Source organism: Oncorhynchus tshawytscha, linkage group LG33 (assembly GCF_018296145.1).
Source record: "Oncorhynchus tshawytscha isolate Ot180627B linkage group LG33, Otsh_v2.0, whole genome shotgun sequence".
Classification (NCBI taxonomy): Eukaryota; Metazoa; Chordata; class Actinopteri; order Salmoniformes; family Salmonidae; genus Oncorhynchus; species Oncorhynchus tshawytscha.
Genome location: NC_056461.1, coordinates 25,471,862 through 25,494,711, shown reverse-complemented (window position 1 = coordinate 25,494,711; position 22,850 = coordinate 25,471,862). Strand labels below are relative to the sequence as shown.

Below are 22,850 nucleotides of genomic sequence, written 5' to 3'. Positions count from 1 at the left end.
TAGTAGTAGCTTCTTGACTTCATAAATCTTAGTAAAACAACCAATGGTGTTTTGTCGAGGCCATATGCAACCAAAATCAACTTTATTTGGAATTATTTCAATTCACAAGATAGAATGAAAGAGAGCGTCAGTCATCAATTATTTAACTTCTGCAATTCTTGAGCTTGGACGCTGCCATTGGACGCGATGCAACGCGAGCTCAACACGGGCAGTGAAGCAGCTTTCATTCATTTCATAGGAAGCATTATCTCAATGGCTGACGGCAATGACGGACACCCGATGGCTACAGTGTTGCAGGGCCATAACACAGACCAGCACACAAGCCACTCTCAAACTCAAATAACCTATTCAGCACACATAGGGACAAACAGGACTGTCAAGACAAGACAAACACACAATCTCTGAGCCAGGTTAGCAGAAAAAATGGTTAATGCTTGCATAGCACACACACACACAAAAGCAAATATATGACTGTTGTCGCCACGCATATGGTGATCCACATCTAATCTGGACATTAAAACACACAACATGCATTCACATTGCATGCTGTACTGATCTACTACTACAGCTCACACACCTGCCAGTTCTCTTGGGGCTCCCGAGCGGTGCAGTGGTCTAAGGCACTGAAAGAAAGATGTTTTGGCATCGAGTAATTGTCTCTGGCCCCCTCCCAGTTAAGGGGAGTGATGAGCTCTACAGCAAAGTCTCACAACTCAATCACTAGTTGAAAACTCTTTTCTGACCCTCCCAAAAGATAGAATTTGTAGATAATTGGCCCTCTTTCTGGGACTCACCCACAAACAGGACCAAGCCTGGACTGTTGAGGAGTGACAGACTCCATCCTAGCTGGAGGGGTGCTCTCATCTTATCTACAAACATAGACAGGGCTCTAACTCCCCTAGCTCCACAATGAAATAGGGTGCAGGCCAGGCACCAGGCTGTTAGCCAGCCTGCCAGCTTAGTGGAGTCTGCCATTAGCTCAGTCATTGTAGTCAGCTCAGCTATCCCCATTGAGCCCGTGTCTGTGCCTCGACCTAGGTTGAGGAAAACTAAACATGGCGGTGTTTGCCTTAACAATCTCACTGGAATAAAGAACTCCTCCATTCCTGAAAGAGATTGTGATACCTCACATCTCAAAATAGGGCTATTTAATGTTAGATCCCTCACATCCAAGGCAGTTATAGTCAATGAACTAATGACTGATCATAATCTTGAAGTGATTGGCCTGACTGAAACATGGCTTAAGCCTGATTAATTTACTGTGTTAAATGAGGCCTCACCTCCTGGTTACACTAGTGACCATATCCCCCCGCGCATCCTGCAAAGGCAGAGGTGGTGCTAACATTTATGATAGCAAATATCAATTGTTTTTGTCTTTTGAGCTTCTAGTCATGAAATCTATGCAGCCTACTCAATCACTTTTTATAGCTACTGTTTACAGGCCTCCTGGGCCATATAAAGCGTTCCTCATTGAGATCCCTGAATTCCTATCGGACCTTGTAGTCATAGCAGATAAAATTCACATTTTTGGTGACTTTAATATTCACATGGAAAAGTCCACAGACCCACTCCAAAAGGCTTTCGGAGCCATCATCAACTCAGTGGGTTTTGTCCAACATGTCTCTGGACCTACTCACTGCCACAGTCATACTCTGGACCTAGTTTTGTCCCGTGGAATAAATGTTGTGGATCTTAATGTTTTTCCTCATAATCCTGGACTATCGGACCACCATTTTATTATGTTTGCAATCGCAACAAATAATCTGCTCAGTCCCCAACCAAGGATCCTCAAAAGTCGTGCTATAAATTCTCGGACAACCCAAAGATTCCTAGATGCCCTTCCAGACTCCCTCCGCCTACCCAAGGACGTCAGAGCACAAAAATTAGTTAACCACCTAACCAAGGAACTCAATTTAACCTTGTGCAATACCCTAGATGCAGTCGCGCCCCAAAAAACAACACATATTTGTCATAAGAAACTAGCTCCCTGGTATACAGAAAATACCCGAGCTCTGAAGCAAGCTTCCAGAAAATTGGAACAGAAATGGCGCCACACCAAACAGGAAGTCTTCCAACTAGCTTGGAAAGACAGTACCGTGCAGTACCGTAGAGCCCTTACTGCTGCTCCATCATCCTATTTTTCCAACTTAATTGAGGACAATAAGAACAATCCCAAATTTGTTTTTGATACTGTCGCAAAGCTAACTAAAAAACAACATTCCCCAAGAGAGGATGGCTTTCACTTCAGCAGTGATAAATTCATGAACTTCTTTGAAGAAAAGAACATGATCATTAGAAAGCAAATTACGGACTCCTCTTTAAATCTGCATATTCCTCCAAAGCTCAGTTATCCTGAGTCTGCACAACTCTGCCAGGATCTAGGATCAAGGGAGACACTCAAGTGTTTTAGTACTATATCTCTTGACACAATGATGAAAATAATCATGGCCTCTAAACCGTCAAGCTGCATACTGGACCCTATTCCAACTAAACTATTGAAAGAGCTGCTTCCTGTGCTTGGCCCTCCTATGTTGAACATAATAAACAGCTCTCTATCCTCCAGATGTGTACCAAACTCACTAAAAGTGGCAGTAATAAAGCCTCTCTTGAAAAAGCCAAACCTTGACCCAGAAAATATTTTAAAAACGAATCGGTCTATATCGAATCTCCCATTCCTCTCAAAACATTTAGAAAAAGCTGTTGCACAGCAACTCACTGCCTTCCTGAAGACAAACAATATATACAAAACACTTCAGTCTGGTTTTAGACCCCATCATAGCACTGAGACTGCACTTGGGAAGGTGGTAAGTGACCTTTTAATGGCATCAGACCAAGGCTCTGCATCTGTCCTCGTGCTCTTAGACCTTTGTCCTACTTTTGATACCATCGATCACCACATTCTTTTGGAGAGATTGTAAACCCAAATTGGTCTACACGGACAAGTTCTGGCCTGGTTTAGATCTTATCTGTCGGAAAGATATCAGTTTGTCTCTGTGGATGGTTTGTCCTCTGACAAACCAACTGTGAATTTTGGTGGTCCTCGACATTCCGTTTTAGGACCACTATTCACTATATATTTTACCTCTTGGTGAAGTCATTCGGAAACATAATGTTAACTTTCCCTGCTATGCGGATGACACGTACATTTCGATGAAACATGGTGAAGTCCCAAAATTGCCCTCGCTGGAAGCCTGTGTTTCAGACATAAGGAAGTGGATGGCTGCAAATGTTCTACTTTTAAACTCAGACAATACAGAGATGCTTGTTCTAGGTCCCAAGAAACAAAGAGATCTTCTGTTGAATCTGACAATTAATCTTGATGGTTGTACAGTCATCTCAAATAAAACTGTGAAGGACCTCAGCGTTACTCTGGACCCTGATCTCTCTTTTGACGAACATATCAAGTCTGTTTCAAGGACAGCTTTTTCCATCTACGTAACATTGGAAAAATCTGAAACTTTGTCCAAAAATGATGTAGAAAAATTAATCCATGCTTTTGTCACTTCTAGGTTAGACTACTGCAATGCTCTACTTTCCGGCTACCCGGATAAAGCACTAAATAAACTTCAGTTAGTGCTAAACACGGCTGCTAGAATCTTGACTAGAACCAAAAAATTTGATCATATTACTCCAGTGCTAGCCTCTCTACACTGGCTTCCTGTTAAGGCAAGGGCTGATTTCAAGGTTTTACTGCTAACCTACAAAGCATTACATGGGCTTGCTCCTACCTATCCTTCCGATTTGGTGCTGCCGTACATACCCACACGTACGCTACAGTCACAAGATGCAGGCCTCCTAACTGTCCCTAGCATTACTAAGCAAACAGCTGGAGGCAGGGCTTTCTCCTATAGAGATCCATTTTTATGGAATGGTCTGCCTACCCATGTGAGAGATGCAGACTTGGTCTCAACCTTTAAGTCTTTATTGAAGACTCATCTATTCAGTAGGTCCTATGATTGAGTGTAGTCTGGCCCAGGAGTGTGAAGGTGAACGGAAAGGCACTGGAGCAACGAACCGCCCTTGCTGTCTCTGCCTGGCCGGTTCCCCTCTCTCCACTGGGATTCTCTGCCTCTAACCCTATTACAGAGGCTGAGTCACTGGCTTACGGGTGCTCTTCCATGCCGTCGCTAAGAAGGGTTGAGTCACTGACGTGATCTTCCTGTCTGGGTTGGCACCCCTCCTTGGGTTGTGCCGTGGCGGAGATCTTTGTGGGCTATACTCGGCCTTGTCTCAGGGTGGTAAGTTGGTGGTTGAAGATATCCCTCTAGTGGTGTGGGGGCTGTGCTTTGGCAAAGTGGGTGGGGTTATATCCTGCCTGTTTGGCCCTGTCCGGGGGTATCGTCGTATGGGGCCACAGTGTCTCCTGACATCTCCTGTCTCAGCCTTCAGTATTTATGCTGCAGTAGTTTGTGTCAGGGGGTTAGGGTCAGTCTGTTATATCTGGAGTATTTCGCCTGTCTTATCCTGTGTCCTGTGTGAATTTAAGTATGCTATTCCTTTCTTTCTTGGAGGACCTGAGCCCTAGGACCATGCCTCAGGACTACCTGGCCTGATGACTCCTTGCTGTCCCCAGTCCACCTGGCTGTGTTGCTGCTCCAGTTTCAACTGTTCTGCCTGCGGCTATGGAACCCTGACCTGTTCGCCGGGCGTGCTCCTTGTCCCAGACCTGTTGTTTTCAACTGTCTAGAGACAGCAGGAGCGGTAGAGATACTCTGAATGATCTGCTATGAAAAGCCAACTGACATTTACTCCTGAGGTGCTGACCTGTTGCACCCTCGACAACCACTGTGATTATTATTATTTGACCTTGTTGGTCATCTATGAATATTTGAACATCTTGGCCCTGTTGTGTTATAATCTCCACCCGGCACAGCCAGAAGAGGACTGGCCACCCCTCATAGCCTGGTCCCTCTCTAGGTTTCTTCCTAGGTTCTGGCCTTTCTAGGGAGTTTTTCCTAGCCACCGTGCTCCTTCACCTGCATTGCTTGCTGTTTGGGGTTTTAGGCTGGGTTTCTGTACAGCACTTTGAGATATCAGCTGATGTAAGAAGGGCTTTATAAAATAAGTTTGAAATCTCAGTGCTAGAGGTGTCACTACAGACCCTGGTTTGATTCCAGGCTGTATCACAACCAGCAGTGATTGGGAGTCCCATGGGGCGGCGCAATATTGGCCCAGCATCGTCTGGGTTTGGCTGGGGTAGTCCGTCATCGTAAATAAGAATTTGTTAGTAACTGACTTGCCTAGTTCGTTTTTTAAAATTTTCTTTAAAGGCCAGCATCCCGGAGTCGCCTCTTCACTGTTGACGTTGAGACGGGTGTTTTGCGGGTACTATTTAATGAAGCTGCCAGTTGAGGACTTGTGAGGAGTCTATTTCTCAAACTTGACACTCTAATGTACTTGTCCTCTTGCTCAGCACCGGGGCTTCCCACTCTTTCTATTACGGTTAGAGCCAGTTTGCGCTGTCCTGTGAAGGGAGTAGTACACAGCGTTGTACGAGATGTTCAGTTTCTTGTCAATTTCTCGCATGGCCTTAATTTCTCAGAACAAGATTAGACTGACGAGTTTCAGAAGAAAGGGCTTTGTTTCTGGCCATTTTGAGCCTATAATCAAACCCACAAATGCTGATGCTCCGGATACTCAACTAGTCTAAAGAAGGCCAGTTTTATTGCTAATTTAAAATCAGCACAACAGTGTTCAGCTGTGCTAACATAATTGCAAATGTTTTCTAACGATGAAGTAGCTTTTTAAAATGCTAAACTTGGATTAGCTAACACAACGTACCATTGGAACACAGGAGTGATGGTTGCTGATAATGGGCCTTTGTACGCCTAGTAGATATTCCATAAAAAAATCTGCCATTTCCAGCTACAATAGTAATTTCAAATCAAATAAAATGTTATTAGTCACATGCGACGAATACAACAGGTATTTCACCTTACAATGAAATGCTTACTTACGAGCCCCTAACCAACAGTGCAGTTTAAAAAAATACAGATAAGAATAAGAGATACAAGTAATGTAACGGCGTTCGTCTGTTGAAAGAGGAGCGGACCAAAATGCAGCGTGGTGGTTACTCATGTTCTTTAATGAAAAATAACAAACGAACAATACAAAACAACAAACGTAACGCGAAAACCTATACAGCCTATCTTGTGCCAACTAACACAGAGACAGGAACAATCACCCACAAACACACAGTGAAACCCAGGCTACCTAAATATGGTTCCCAATCAGAGACAACGATAATCACCTGACTCTGATTGAGAACCGCCTCAGGCAGCCATAGACTATGCTAGACACCCCACAAAACCCCAAGACAAAAACGCACCACAAAAACCCATGTCACACCCTGGCCTGACCAAATAAATGAAGACAAACATAATATACTACGACCAAGGCGTGACAAGTAACAAATTAAAGAGCAGCAGTAAAAAAATAACAACATATACAAGGGGGTGCCGGTACAGAGGCAAGTGACTATGCATAGATGACAACAGAGAGTGGCAGGGGTGTGGAGAGGGGGGGAGCAATGCAAATAGTCTGGGTAGCCATTTGACTAGATGTTCAGAAGTCTTATGGCTTGGGGGTAGAAGCAATTTAGGAGGCTCTTAGACCAAGACTTTGTGCTCCGGTACCGCTTGCCATGTGGTAGCAGAGAGAACACTATGACTAGGTTGGCTGGAGTCTGACAATTTTTAGGGCCTTCCTCTGACACCGCCTGGTATAGAGGCCCTGGATGGCAGGGAGCTTGGCCCCAGTGATGTCCTGGGCCGTTCGCACTACCCTCTGTAGTGCCTTGCGGTCGGAGGCCAAGCAGTTGCCATACCAGGCAGTGATGCAACCCGTCAGGATGCTCTTGATGGTGCAACAGTAGAACCTTTTGAGGATCTGAGGACCCATGCCAAATCTTTTCAGTCTGCTGAGGGGGAATAGGTTTTGTCGTGCTCGCTTCACAACTGTCTTGGTGTGCTTGGACCATGTTAGTTTGTTGGTGATGTGGACACCAAGAAACTTGAAGCTCTCAACCTGCTCCACTGCAGCCCCGTCGATGAGAATGGGGCTGCCTGTATTCCACAATCATCTCCTTGATCCCATTGAGGGAGAGGTTGTTGTCCTGGCACCACACGGCTAGGTCTCTGACCTCCTCCCTATAGGCTGTCTCGTTGTTGTCGGTGATCAGGCCTGCCACTGATGTGTCATCAGCAAATTTAATGGTGTTGGTTTCGTGCCTGGCTGTGCAGTCATGAGTGAACAGCAAGTACAGGAGGGGGCTGAGCACGCACCGCTGAGGGGCCCCTGTGTTGAGGATCAGCGTGGCGGATGTGTTGTTACCTACCCTTACCACCTGGGGGCGGCCCATCAGGAAGTCCAGGATCCTGTTGCAGAGGGAGGTGTTTAGTCCCAGGTTACTTAGCTTATTGATGAGCTTTGAGGGCACTATGGTGTTGAACGTTGAGCTATAGTTAATGAATAGCATTCTCACATCGGTATTCCTTTTGTCCAGGTGGAAAAGGGTCGTGTGGAGTGCAATAGAAATTGCATCATCTGTGGATCTGTTGGGGCAGTATGCAAATTGGAATGGGTCTAGGGTTTCTGGGATGATGGTGTTGATGTGAGCCATGACCAGACTTTCAAAGCACTTCATGGATACAGACATGAGTACTACGGGTCAGTAGTCATTTAGGCAGGTTACTTTAGTGTTCTTGGGCACAGGCATTATGGTGGTCTGCTTAAAACATGTTGGTATTACAGATTCGGACAGGGAGAGCTTGAAAATGTCAGTGAAGACACTTGCTAGATGGTCAGCGTATGCTCGCAGTAAACGTCCAGGTAATTCGTCTGGCCCTGTGGTCTTGTGAATGTTGACCTGTTTAAAAGGTCTTACTCATATCGGCTGCGGAGAGCGTGATCACACAGTCTTCCTGTACAGCTGGAGCTCTCATGCATGTTTCAGTGTTATTTGCCTCGAAGCGAGCATAGAAGTAGTTTAGCACATCTGGTAGGCTCGTGTCACTGGGCTTCTCTCGGCAGTGCCTCCCTTTGTAGTCTGTAATGGTTTGCAAGCCCTGCCACATCCGACGAGCATCAGAGCCGGTGTAGTACGACTTGATCTTCGTCCTGTATTGACGCTTTGCCTGTTTGATGGTTCGTCGGAGGGCATAGCCGGATTTCTTGAAAGCTTCCGGGTCAGAGTCCCGCTCCTTGAAAGCAGCAGCTCTAGCCTTTAGCTCAGTGCGGATGCGGCCTGTAATCCATGGCTTCTGGTTGGGGTATGTACGTACGGTCACTGTGGGGATGACATCATCGATGCACTTATTGATGAAGCCAATGACAGATGTGGTGTACTCCTCAATGACATTGGATGAATCCTGGAACATATTCTAGTTTGTGCTAGCAAAACAGTCCTGTAGCTTAGCATCTGCTTAATCTGACCACTTTTTTATTGATCTAGTCACTGGTGCTTTCTGCTTTAATTTTTGCTTGTAAGCAGGAATCAGGAGGATGGAATTATGGTCAGATTTGCCAAATGGAGAGCGAGGGAGAGCTTTGTATGCGTCTCTGTGTGTGAGGTGTAGGTGGTCCAGAGTTCTTTTCCCTCTGGTTGCACATTAAACATGTGGATAGGAATTTGGTAAAACTGATTTAAGTTCCTCTGCATTAAAGTCCCCGGCTACTAGTAGCGCCACCTCTGGGTGAGCGTTTTCTTGTTTGCTTATGGCGGAATACAACTCATTCAATGCTATTTTAGTGCCAACCTCTGAGGTGGTATGTAAACAGTTATGAAGAATACAGATGAGAACTCTCTCGGTAGGTAGTGTGGTCTTCAGCGTGTCATGATATACTCAACCTCAGGCGAGCAATAGCTCGAGACTTCCTTAGATAGTGCACCAACTGTTATTTACAAAAATACATAGTCCACCACCTCTTGTCTTACCAGACGCCACGGTTCTAACCTGCCGGTAAATCGTATAACCAGCCAGCTCTATGTTGATAATGTCGTCGTTCAGCCACGACTCCGTGAAGCATAAGATGTTACTGTTTTTAATGTCCCGTTGGTAGTTTAATCTTTTCCATAACTCGGCGATTTTATTGTCCAAAGATTCCATGTTTGCTAGCAGAATTGAGGGAAGTGGGGGTTTATTCAATCGAATTCTCAGAAGGCAGCCTGCTCTCCAGCCTCTCTTTCTCTACCTCCTCTTCACGCAGATCATGGGAGTCGGGCCTGTTCCCGAGGGAGCCATATACCCTCAGTCTCGGGCTCATCAGAGTCGTGAAAGAAGAAAAAGATTCTGCTAGTCTGTGGTGAGTAATTGCAGTCCTGATGTCTAGAAGTTAACAATGTTAACAATGTGTACACTGTATTTCTGATCAATGTTATTTCTGATGTTATTTTAAATGGACAAAAAAATAGTGTGCTTTTCTTTTAAAAACAAGGACATTTCTAAGTAACCCCAAACTTTTGAACGGTAGTGTGTGTGTGTGTGTGTGTGTGTGTATATATATATATATATATATATATATACACTGCTACATATATAAAAAAATGCTCAAAAAAAGGGAACACTAAAATAACACATCCTAGATCTGAATGAATGAAATATTCTTATTAAATACTTTTTTCTTTACATAGTTGAATGTGCTGACAACAAAATCACACAAAAATGATCAATGGAAATCAAATTTATCAACCCATGGAGGTCTGGATTTGGAGTCACACTCAAAATTAAAGTGGAAAACCACACTACAGGCTGATCCAACTTTGATGTAATGTCCTTAAAACAAGTCAAAATGAGGCTCAGTAGTGTGTGTGGCCTCCACGTGCCTGTATGAGCTCCCTAAAACGCCTGGGCATGCTCCTGATAAGGTGGCGGATGGTCTCCTGAGGGATCTCCTCCCAGACCTGGACTAAAACATCCGCCAACTCGTGGACAGTCTGTGGTGAAACGTGGCGTTGGTGGATGGAGCGAGACATGATGTCCCAGATGTGCTCAATTGGATTCAGGTCTGGGGAACGGGCGGGCCAGTCCATAGCATCAATGCCTTCCTCTTGCAGGAACTGCTGACACACTCCAGCCACATGAGGTCTAGCATTGTCTTGCATTAGGAGGAACCCAGGGCCAACCGCACCAGCATATGGTCTCACAAGGGGTCTGAGGATCATATCTCGGTACCTAATGGCAGTCAGGCTACCTCTGGCGAGCACATGGAGGGCTGTGCGGCCCCCCAAAGAAATGCCACCCCACACCATGACTGACCCACCGCCAAACCGGTCATGCTGGAGGATGTTGCAGGCAGCAGAACGTTCTCCACGGCATCTCCAGACTCTGTCACGTCTGTCACATGTGCTCAGTGTGAACCTGCTTTCATCTGTGAAGAGCACAGGGTGCCAGTGGCGAATTTGCCAATATTGGTGTTCTCTGGCAAATGCCAAACGTCCTGCACGGTGTTGGGCTGTAAGCACAACCCCCACCGGTGGACGTCGGGCCCTCATACCACCCTCATGGAGTCTGTTTCTGACCGTTTGAGCAGACACATGCACATTTGTGGCCTGCTGGAGGTCATTTTGCAGGGCTCTGGCAGTGCTCCTCCTGCTCCTCCTTGCACAAAGGCGGAGGTAGCGGTCCTGCTGCTGGGTTGTCGCCCTCTTACGGCCTCCTCCACGTCTCCTGATGTACTGGCCTGTCTCCTGGTAGCGCCTCCATGCTCTGGACACTACACTGACAGACACAGCAAACCTTCTTGCCACAGCTCGCATTGATGTGCCATCCTGGATGAGCTGCACTACCTGAGCCACTTATGTGGGTTGTAGACTCCGTCTCATGCTACCACTAGAGCATTCAAGCCAGCATTCAAAAGTGACCAAAACATCAGCCAGGAAGCATAGGAACTGAGAAGTGGTGTGTGGTCACCACCTGCAGAACCACTCCTTTATTGGGGGTGTCTTGCTAATTGCCTATAATTTCCACCTGTTGTCTATTCCATTTGCACAACAGCATGTGAAATTTATTGTCAATCAGTGTTGCTTCCTAAGTGGACAGTTTGATTTCACAGAAGTGTGATTGACTTGGAGTTACATTGTGTTATTTAAGTATTCCCTTTATTTTTTTTAACAGTGTATAAATAAACACACACACATAGGCTACTAAGAGAAGGAACCGCATGCAAGTACGCTAGTAAAACAGGATCTGACATCCATCTTGAATAACACCACAGTTCTTTCTCTCTCCTCTTTTTAAATTTCTGAATGTGGCTAAATGGCTAAATGTCACTAAAGAGGAGAAGAGGAGAGAAAGGAAGAAGGAAGAAGGGATACAAAGAGGAATCTCACAGCTCCACGAGTAGGTTCGTCCCTGTCGCTTCTCTAATCCCTCTCTCCACTCCTCCATGTAGATGAACTCCACATGCACGCATAACTCAGGAAGCTCTGTTGAAAGAATCATCCACTTGCCTCACAGAATACTGAATATTAGGGTTGTAAAATAAATACATAATTGTAAAAGAGCACCATCAACTGGGGGTGGACTCAGATAGAGGTGCCAGTTTAGATATAGGTAGAATTGTCCTAGCACCCCAGTGAAGACGTAAGTGACCAGTAGGAGACAGGGATACAATACACACTTTATTACCACGCACCAAACCGACACACACACAGCACACAGGAAGAGGTGACTAATAGAAGTGTAAGTGATAGTGGTTGTGTGGTCAAAGATGCACTAAACACCAGTCAGGAAGTCCAGTGGCTGGATTGTCTATATGAACATTTCCAGATGTCAAATCAAATTTCATTGGTCACATACACATGGTTAGCAGATGTTAATGCGAGTGTAGCGAAATGCTTGTGCTTCTAGTTCCGACCATGCAGTAATATCTAACAAGTAATCTAACAATTTCACAACAACAAATGAATGAATAAGAATACGTACATATTATGGATGAGCGATGGGCAAACGGCATAGGCAAGATGCAGTAGATGGTATAGAGTATCTGTTTCCGACAGAATCTTAACAAGGTCCCTTGCTGTTGTTCTGGGATTGATTTGCACTTTTCGCACCAAAGTACGGTCATCTCTAGGAGACAGAACGTGTCTCCTTCCTGAGTGGTATGATGGCTGCGTGTTCCCATGGTGTTTATAGTTGCGTACTACTGTTTGTACAGATGAATGTGGTACCTTCAGGCATTCGGAAATTGCTCCCAAGGATGAATCAGACTTGTGGAGGTCTCCAATTTTTTTTCTGAGGTCTTGGCTGATTTCTTTGGATTTTCCATGATGTCAAGCAAAGAGGCACTGAGTTTGAAGGTTGGCCTTGAAATACATCTACAGTTACACCTCCAATTGACTCAAATGATGTCAATAAGCCTATCAGAAGCTTCTAAAGCCATGACATAATTTTCTGGAATTTTCCAAGCTGTTTAAAGGCACAGTCAATTTAGTGTATATAAACTTCTGACCCACTGAAATTGTGATACAGTGAATTATAAGTAAAATAATCTGTCTGTAAACAATTGTTGGGAAAATTACTTGTGTCATGCACAAAGCAGATGTCCTAACCAACTTGTTAAAACTTGCTAACTAGTTAGTTAACAAGAAATTTGTGGAGTGGTTTAAAAACAAGCTTTAATGACTCCAACCTAAGTGTATGTAAACTTCCGACTTCAACTGTACCTACAGGCTCAGACTCACACACACACTCACTTACCCAGCAGCGCAACACCACCACTAAAATAGGCTCTTTGACTCACCCCCACTTCTCTCCTTTCTTATCTCTCATTCACAAATTCACTGGCGACATCAACCATTTATCAAGGTTACTAATGGTAAGGGTTTCCGTCCAATGAGAGAGGGGAGTGGAGTCATTGCTTGCTGACTGAGGGGACATCATATTCACAGCGAGTCCTGCCTGGCTAACCCTAAAACCTGCCTATGCATTCAGAAAGACTTCAGGAAAGATGTGAGACAGTTCTGAAATGGAGAGGTATATTTAGATCCATCTGATTGTCAATGAAGAGAAGGTTAGCAGTCCCTATAATGAGTCTTACATATACCCCAGGATACTGTTAGACACTCCCATGATAAATAAGAACATCCCCACACAAACACAAGCCGGTAACTATGGAAAATATTGACATTGGTCCAGACAACTTTTCTTTGATAGGATGGAACCCTGCATAGAGTAGTCAGATATACACTATGAAGATACTGTATACACATTCCATTACAACAAACAGCATCGGGGGACGATCTCATTGTTTTTGGTTAAAAGAAAATCCCTAGACCTCTACTGCAGTAGATGCCTCATTTGATAATAAGATGTTGCCACAGGCTGAATTTTGGTAGCAATTCATTTTTGATACTGTTTAGACTGGCATTTACTAGAGAAATAGTATGGCGTTGGGTACTTATAACAATTAAAACACATTTTCATAACCTAGTACCAAATGGTGCCTGTTGTGGGGGCTTGTTTAAATGAATCCCAAAGAAAAAAAGTAATTCATACTGTAGGTTATTACTGGATAATTACCATGTACATTCTAAGTTAATACCTGGTCATGTGCGGTCTTGGATGAAGACCATTTCCTGATGATGTTGGTTGGAAATGAACCTATAGAGGCAGAGATGACAGACACCAACACATAAAGCAGATGAGTAGGAATGAGAGTAACTGGACTGGACACTTCTGTTCTGGAACAGAAAGAAAATGCATGTACACATGTTTTACAAATACGCAAAAGTAGTTTAATGAATAAATAGCATCATAAACAACAACAATGAATAGTCGGATTCATAGAGATGGGACTGTGACCCTGGAATAAGAGAAGGAACGTCTTCCTATGTACCTGAGGAAAAGATTGAGGGACGGTTTCCCAGACACATAGTAAGCCTAGTCTTGAACTAAAAACAATCTCCATCGAAAATGTTTCCTAGTCCAGGACTAAGATTAATCTGTGTCCAGGAAACAGACCTTGAGGGTATAAGCGGGTAAGGAAAACCTGATTCTAGGCAGCCATCTTAATTTATCAAGTCAATATCCATAACCCTACCGTCACATGCAACCAAGCGCCATCAAGGAGCTTGTCTTATTGGTTACCTTCAAGTAGGATAAGCATACATACAGTGGTTTGTGCTGTAATGTAGACGCCTAAAGATGCCAAACCGGGATATATTTTCACAGTGATCTGAGGTATCTAGTGACCAGTAGCAGTGTCATTTTATGAAACAATAAATATTTAAGCACATCAAATATTTAATACATCATATTCAAATATGATTAGATAGCAAGTCATTTAAAGGCAAGAGCCATGTATTTACACTACCTACTGTGGTAAGGAAAGACTTCATCTCCCCACTCAATCTTTCCTATAGTAGTAAACAACCATGCTAATAAATACTTCCTCAATTTGTGATTAAAGCTATAGTGGCCATAATAGAAGCCAAATGGGCTTTTTAAATGGAATTTCTCAGAGGAAACTCCAGTTTCAGTATACTTCAGGTAAATCTTCCATAGAAATCTGTGATTTGTTTCCACCATTTGGGAAACTTAAAGTGTCACTATGGAAGACTGTGCAAAGGGTTCAAGAAGTTAAAATAATGCATATGTTAAAAAAACAACCTGTTAAAAAGAAAATAATCAGAAAAACCTTCCTCTAGGGATTTTTATGTTAACTAGAAGAGGAGAATAGGTGATTGTACTGTGTTAGGATCGCAATGTTAAGCAGTCTGAACTTCTGCTCATTGAACATATTTTCTGGTTCTGAACTGTTACAAACCATTCGCTGATCCGGAACATTCCCCAGTGGTTATTTTGCAGTAATGTGAACAGGGTCAAAGCTTGTTCCCATTGATGAGCAGGAAGGGCATATCATTTGCATCACACATCAATTATAACATACAGACACTCACTTTCCCTGGTCACACACAGACAGAAATAGCTTAACCGTGTTACATTCTTGTCACACTTTTCCAAATATCACAGCTAGCCAAAGAACGATTTATCTTGGTCGGGTCAAGTGTGAGACGCTGGGCATAAACTCCCACAAGGAAAAATGGGTAAATGGGTTAAGGACTTGATGTTGTGCAACTGTACATACCCCGAGAAGGCATGTTTTAGGCAGACAAACATTAAAACAACATTAGGAAACGTATCTGGTCTCTTTTTTTGGCTCCTGACTGGATTCCACCAGCTTGGTCCAGTGAAGCAATAGGGATTCAAAACATGAACAGGGAAGGCGCCAGCACTGCTGTCTAATTAAGTCTGTTACAGGCCATGTGTGGTGTGGTCCTGGTTTTCATTCTAGCCCGAAACTAAGCCATTTTGGGCCACACATTCAAACCTCTACCTCTGTAGTGGTCCGAGAAACCCCTTTAGGAGTCTCCACTTCCACCCACCTCCCCCTGAGTAATTTCAGGCAACACGTCTCCTACCCCCTCCTCTTCGTCAGACTGTCCCACTCCCTGCTCCCTGGGGGTAAGGGGCTCTGTGTCACTGTCATCCCACTCCACCACAGCTGTGTAGTCCCTCTGGGTGGAGGTGGGGTCCGCCAGGCTGCTCAGGCTGATCACACCAGCCAGGCAGGAGAAGAGCAGGCCCAGCATGGTGATGTAGAAGCTCTCCCCTGGGTAAGGCTTCATCCCCACCACCCCTCCCTGGCTCCTGGAGCCAGACCCAGGCCAGGTCCAGCCCCCCACCCATTCCCACAGTGGCCCAAGCTTGCCCTCCTGAAGGTTACAGTGGATGATGTACAGGCAGGCCCCACACACTCCCAGAACAGACAGGAGGAGAACCACTGGGGAGAGAGGAAGGAAGAAAATAGAGAGAGTGGGTAAGAGAGAGAGAGAGAGAATGACATACTAATTAATCCCAGAGAGAACTGCAGAGAGTGATGTAAGCTAACATGGCTCAGCAAACATGGCTCGTCATTCTATGAGAGTTCATATTTTGAGAGACCTGTGAGAGTGCATTCTTCTTCAAGTGATGACAGTATTGTGATAAGCCCTCAGTGAGTGAGAAAACAGAAAAGGCAGCAAAAGAGAGCAAGAGAGAAATAAATAAAAATGAGAGACAGAGAAGTTAGGTTACCTGTGGAGATGTGGAGTAACACCACCAGTCGGGGGTGGGACATCCCAGTCCCCAGGAAGTCCAATAGGAAGGAGGAGCTGGAGAGCAGGACAGCACTGTAGCACAGAGCCGCCAGGGCATAGAGCAGCCACACCCCCCAGCCATTTACACCACCCAGGGGACCTGCAGGGAGGGAATGCACACATGCCACTTTACTTTTTCCACATTTTGTTACGATACAGCCTTATTCTAAAATGTATTAAATTGATCAGGGGGGGAAAAATCTACACACAATACCCCATAATGACAAAGCAAAATCAGGTTTGTTGAAATTATAGCAAATTTATTAGAAACACAACTGTAATATGACAGTTACATACAGTAACAGTCAAAAGTTTGGACACAACTGCTCATTCAAGGGTTTTTCTTTATTTTTACTATTTTCTCCATTGTAGAATAAGAGAGAAGACATCAAAACTAAAAAATAACACATGGAATCATGTAGTAACCAAAAAGTGTTAAACAAATCAAAATATATTTTATATTCTTCAAAGTAGCCACACTTTGCCTTGATGACAGCGTTGCACACTCTTGGCATTTTCACAACCAGCTTCACCTGGAATGCTTTTCCAACAGTCTTGAAGGAGTTCCCACATATGCTGAGCACCTGTTGGCTGCTTTTCTTTCACTCTGCGGTCCAACTCATCCCAAACCATCTCAATTGGGTTGAGGTTAGGTGATTGTGGAGGCCAGGTCATCTGATGCAACATTCCAGCCCTCTCCTTCTTGGTCAAATAGCCCTTATACAGCCTGGAGGTGTGTTGGGTCATGGTCCTGTTGAAAAACAAATGATAGTTCCGCTAAGCACAAACCAGATGGGATGGCGTATCACTACAGAATGCTGTGGTAGCCATGCTGGTTAAGTGTGCCTTGAATTCTAAATAAATCACAGTGTCACCAGCAAAGCACCCCTACACCATCACACCTCCTGCTGCATGCTTCACGGTGGGAACCACAAATGAAAAGATCATCTGTTCACCTACTCTGCATCTCACAAAGACAAGGCGGTTGGAATGGAACCAAAAATCTCAAATTTGGTTCATCAGACCAAAGGACAGATTTCCTCTGGTCTAAATGTTTATTTATTGTGTTACTTGGCCCACGCAAGTATCTTCTTTTTATTGGTGTCCTTTAGTAGTGGTTTCTTGGCAGCAATTCGACCATGAAGGCCTGATTCACGCAGTCTCCTCTGAACAGTTGATGTTGAGATGTGTCTGTTACTTGAACTCCGTGAAGCATTTATTTGGGCTGTAATTTCTGAGGCTGGTAACTCTAATGAACTTATCCTCTGCAGCAGAGGGAACTCTAGATCTTCCTTTCCTGTGGCAGTCCTCATGAGAGCCAGTTTAAAATCATAGTGCTTGATGGTTTTTGCAACTACACTTGAAGAAACTTTCAAATTTATTGACATTTTCTGGGATTGACTGACCTTCATGCCTTAAAATAATGATGAACTGTCATGTCTCTTTGCTTATTTGAGCTGTTCTTGCCATAATATGGACTTGGTCTTTTTCCAAATAGGGCTCTCTTCTGTATACCACCCCTACCTTCTCACAACACAACTGATTGTCTCAAACAAACACATTAAGAAGGAAAGAAATTCCACAAATTAACTTTTAACAAGGCACACCTGTTAATTGAAATTCATTCCAGGTGACTGACTCCCTCATGAATCTGGTTGAGAGAATGCCAAGGGTGTGCAAAGCTGTCATCAAAACAAGGGGTGGCTACTTTCAAGAATCTCAAATATAAAATATATTTTGATTTATTTAACACCTTGTTTACTGCATGATTCCATATGTGTAATTTCATAGTTGATGTTTTCACTATTATTCTACAATGTAGAAAATAGTAAAAAAATTAAGAAAAACCCTGGAATGAGTAGGTGTGTCCAAACTTTTGACTGGTACTGTAATTATTCAGACCGTTTACTCAGTACTTTGTTGAAGCACCTTTGGGAGCGATTACAGCTTTAAGTCTTCTTGGGTATGACACTACAAGCTTGGTACGCCTGTATTTGGGGAGTTTCTCCCATTCTACTCTGCAGATCCTCTCAAGCTCTGTCAGGTTGGATGGGGAGCATTGCTGCACAGCAATTCTCAGGTCTGTCCCGAGATGTTCGATCGGGTTCAAGTTCGGGCTCTGGCTGGGCCACTCAAGGACATTCAGAAAATTGTCCCGAAGCCACTCTTGCGTTGTCTTGGCTGTGTGCTTAGGGTCGTTGTCCTGTTGGAAGCTGAACCTTCGCCCCAGTCGGAGTTCCTTAGTGCTCTGGAGCAGGTGGTTTTCATCAAGGATCTCTCTGTATATTGCTTCATTCATCTTTGCCTCGATCCTGACTAGTCTCCCAGTCCCTGCCGCTGAAAATTAAACCCACAGTATGATGCTGCCACCACCATGCTTCACCGTAGGGATGGTGCCAGGTTTCCTCCAGACATGACGCTTGGCATTCAGACCAAGTTTCATCAGACCAAAGAATCTTGTTTCTCATGGTCTGAGAGTCTTTAGGTGCCTTTTGGCAAACTCCATGCGGCCTGTCATGTGTATTTTACTGAGGAGTGGCTTCCGTCTGGTCACTCTACCATAAAGGTCTGATTGTTTGAGTGCTGCAGAGATGGTTGTCCTTCTGGATGGTTCTCCCACCTCAACAGAGGAACTCAATCTCTGTTAGAGTGACCATCGGGTTCTTGGTCACCTCCCTGATCAAGGCCCTTCTCCCCCGATTGCACAGTTTGGCCGGGCAGACAGCTCTTGGAAGAGTCTTGGTGGTTCCAAACTTCTTCCATTTAAAGAATGGAGGCCACTGTGTTCTTGGGGACCTTCAATGCTGCAGAAATGTTTTGGTACCTTTCCCCAGATCTGTGCCTCGACACAATCCTGTCTCTGAGTTCTACGAACAATTCCTTCAACCTCATGGATTGGTTTTTGCTCTGACATGCACGGTCAACTTCGAGACCTGATATAAACAGGTGTGTGCCTTTCCAAATCATGTCCAATCAATTGAATTTACCACAAGTGGACTCCAATCAAGTTTTAAAAACTTCAAGGATGATCAATGGAAACAGGATGCACATGCACTCAATTTCGAGTCTCATAGCAAAGGGTCTGAATAGTTATATAAGGTATTTCTATTTTATACATTTGCAAAAAAAAAAAACTGTTTTCGCTTTGTCATTATGGGGTATTGTGTGTACATTTATTATTTGATCAATTTTAGAATAAGGTTGTAAGTCAAGGGTTCTGAAAACTTTCCCGAAGGCACTGTATAAACATTTACATTACACCCACAGCTGCTCACAGACTAATGTGCTCAAGCAGGGAATACACACAATTACATATGGACAATGCAAACATAGAAGAATAGAATACAGACACATATTATCAGACATAGCGTGAGCACATTTTAACAGTGTCAACATGACACTTGCCCCCCAATCCATCCTTTCCCCAAAACACATGTAAATATTGGACTATATATATTGTCTTCCTGTATTATACTTATGCCAAAATGTTTATTATATGCTACTGATTTACTTTGTTTATATTATTTTATTTCTTATTGATGTTGCATTGTCGAGAAGGAACCTAAAAGCAAGCATGTCATTGGACGGTGTATACCATGTGTATTCCGTACATACGACCAATAAAACTTGATAAGAGTGAAAAGACAATCCTCAGTACAACACTTCTTCCACCTCCAGTCTTGCCCCTACCTGTGTCAGTGAGGTTCTGGGGAGCATGCAGTATGAAAGCCACACCATAGATGAGCTGTTTGCCTCCAGGGTCAGTGTTGTTCATGACTTGGATCCAGTTTGGGTCGGCGATGGATGTGCACAGTGACACCAGCGTAAAGCACTGGCACACCGCAGCCGGAGACATGCTCAGAGTCATGGCTGGAGGGGAGACACAATGGATTTACCAATAACAATTTTTTACAAATGATGCTGCTTTACAACAGAGAAAGGTTTTTCAACCTCAGAGACTTTGCAACAGTTGCCAAATGCATAAATGTGATGTCAGCATTTAGGCTGGGTGTTGTACTAGTCTGGACTGGATTTTTTTTTTTACTGTTTCAGACAAGCAATGTGTATGGTTATGTTAGATGTATAGTGAACAAAAATATTAAACACACCATGTAAAGTGTTCGTCCCATATTTCATGAGCTGAATTTGTTTTTCACAGAAATGTTCCATACACACAAAAAGCTTATTTCTCTCCAATTTTGTGCACAAGTTTGTTTACATCCCTGTTAGTGAGCATTTCTCCTTTGACAAAATAATCCATCCATCTGACAGGTGTGGCATGTTAACCTTGAGCTGGGGAGAATAAAAATCCACTAAAATGTGCAGTTTTGTCACAAGTTTTGAAATAGCGTACAACTGGCCTGCTGACTGCAGGTATGTCCACCAGAGCTGTTGCTAGAGAATTTAACATTCATTTCTCTACCATAAGCCACCTCCATCATCATTTTAGAGAATTTGGCAGTACGTCCAACTGGCCTCACAACCGCAGACCACGTGTAACCACGCCAGCCCAGGTTCTCCACCTCCAGCTTCTACAACTGCGGGACTGTCTGAGACCAGCCACCAGGGCTGCTGATGAAATTGAGGAGTATTTGTGTTTGTAATAAAGCCCTTTTGTGGTGAAAAACTGATTCTGATTGGCTGGACCTGGCTCCCCAGTGAGTGGGCACGGCTCCCAATTGGGTGGGCTCATGTCCTCCCAGGCCCACCCATGGCTGCGCACATGCCCAAACCATAGATTAGGGCCTAGTTCATTTATTTAAATTGACTGATTTCCTTATATGAACTGTAACTCAGTAAAATCTTAGAAATTGTTGCATTTATATTTTTGTTCAGTATAATAATATGATTCCAATGTAAATACAGTTTACACCTACAAAGTAAAGAGAGATTATGCACACAAAAAAATTTGCCTAACTAAGAAGCAGTGTTCTGGTGCAGGTTGTAGGAACATTACTACTGTAAACCGAATGTAGGGATATCTAAAATGAGAGAGCTGTTCTAAGAACAGCAATATTTTCTCAGAATCAAATTAGCTGACATTGTTAGGTCATGCATATAGCACTTAACCTTTCCCTAACCAGCACCAAGCCTAGCCCAATACACTACAAAGTATGCTTGAGACTAAAATGTAGACTCGCTAACGTTACGTGCTATTCAGGGATAACCAAATAATACAAATAAAAACGTCATGCGAAACAACTGAATCGTCTATTGTTCAGTTTATTGTCTGAAACGCTAGCTATACATGATGGGTGTGTAAAATTAGGCATTTCGAAATGTCACATTTCCAACCCCTCTCGTGCCCTGAATGAACTCAGATAATAAATTATCAATCAAGTAACTAGATGGCTATTTAAAATGCACGGGCACAACAACAACTATATCCAAGCTACTTCTATGGCTAACGTTACTTACCGAGCTAAAAAAAAACAATGAAATCCACGAACATATAATTATTCATATATATCTCAATGACTGATAGGTGTGGCAAAAAAATCTATCGTTTTTTAGTTGACGTAATCTCAATCCATTTCAACACGGGATTATCTCGTTTGTATTTAGCCAAAAATAATGGATATACTAACAATATACATGTCTCTCCGCCCTAAAAATGGAAGTTGCTGTCCACAAAGGGGCTGTCTAGTTCCCGCCTATCCTTTCTACGCTATGCAACTGCCCCATCACATGAATGAATATGCATGTCCATCTAGAGGCAACTCCAATAAAAAGTGTTTTTTTTCCCTCAAAATTGCCGGGATGTCACGTGTCCTACTTATATCTGTACACTCATAACAATGTAAGCATTATGAAACTTCTATTCGATCAAATAAACCTCACGTAACATATAAGGCATTCATATTGTAGTTGACCAAATTCGACATTGTCATTGACCTACATACAAAACGACTTGCTAGGTGGGCGAAACAACGAAAAAAAAACACAACCTGCTGGGGGAGCAGATTTGCCGCCGAGTTGATCCTCTCGCTTCCTCTTCTTTTCCTTTTTCTTCGATGAGGTTTAACGGCGGTTGGCATCCAATAAATGTTGCATTACCGCCTCCTCCCTTATACTTTGCTTGAAAAAAGCAATAAATAAACAAATACCCTACCTTCTCATTTTAACACTACACTCACAATTTCTTAAAAATAACACCACCCTACTCCACTATTTACATCTATTTAGTCCTACCTCAAACGACAAGCATCACAAACACTGTGAATCTTCCCCTTAAATTGGTCAACTTTTACATTTACTGCTACCCCAGTAATCACTCCTTTGGCACCCTTTTCTTGGGAGAAAAACAATTTACCTTTCTTGTCCTCATTTGTTTAACACGGAGCACCTTCTCCCTCTGACCAGCAGAAACACAAACAATTACCACAAGACCACTTCTGATTACCCTCACCAATTCCACAGCACCCAACACTGTTTTCACCCACAAATGGATCAGCTAAAAGGCAAGGGTCCACTTTTCCAAAACCTTCACTCCTGCTGTCACACACTCATCTTCATGCTGACCCTCGGTAAAAGCCTCGGCCTCCGAGAACTTCACCAAACCTACCACCTCCGATACATCGACCTCCTTCACTTCCATTTCTCCTCCTGTCTTCAGCTCACTCTGCTTACACTTTCTACCATTCTTCTTTAACAAACCATTTCCCTTTTCCCGCTATTTTTAACAGACTCAATCTCACCCTCTTCCTCCCTC

General features: G+C 43.6%; 1 protein-coding gene across 2 annotated transcripts; it reads right to left on the bottom strand.

Moving 5' to 3' along the window:
• Positions 1 to 13,718: 13,718 nt before the first annotated feature.
• Positions 13,719 to 22,182, bottom strand: LOC112233475. 2 transcript variants are annotated; one of them, XM_024401138.2, is made up of 4 exons: positions 22,087 to 22,182; positions 19,829 to 20,008; positions 16,077 to 16,238; positions 13,719 to 15,783 (listed from the first exon to the last, which is right to left on the bottom strand). In XM_024401138.2, exons 2-4 carry the CDS (start codon positions 20,004 to 20,006, stop codon positions 15,362 to 15,364), a joined length of 762 nt encoding a protein of 253 aa, XP_024256906.1. In that variant the 5' UTR covers positions 20,007 to 20,008; positions 22,087 to 22,182; the 3' UTR covers positions 13,719 to 15,361. The 2 variants fall into 2 exon arrangements, with proteins under 2 accessions (XP_024256906.1, XP_024256905.1); XM_024401137.2 differs by lacking the exon at positions 22,087 to 22,182 and adding an exon at positions 21,557 to 21,959.
• Positions 22,183 to 22,850: the final 668 nt, after the last annotated feature.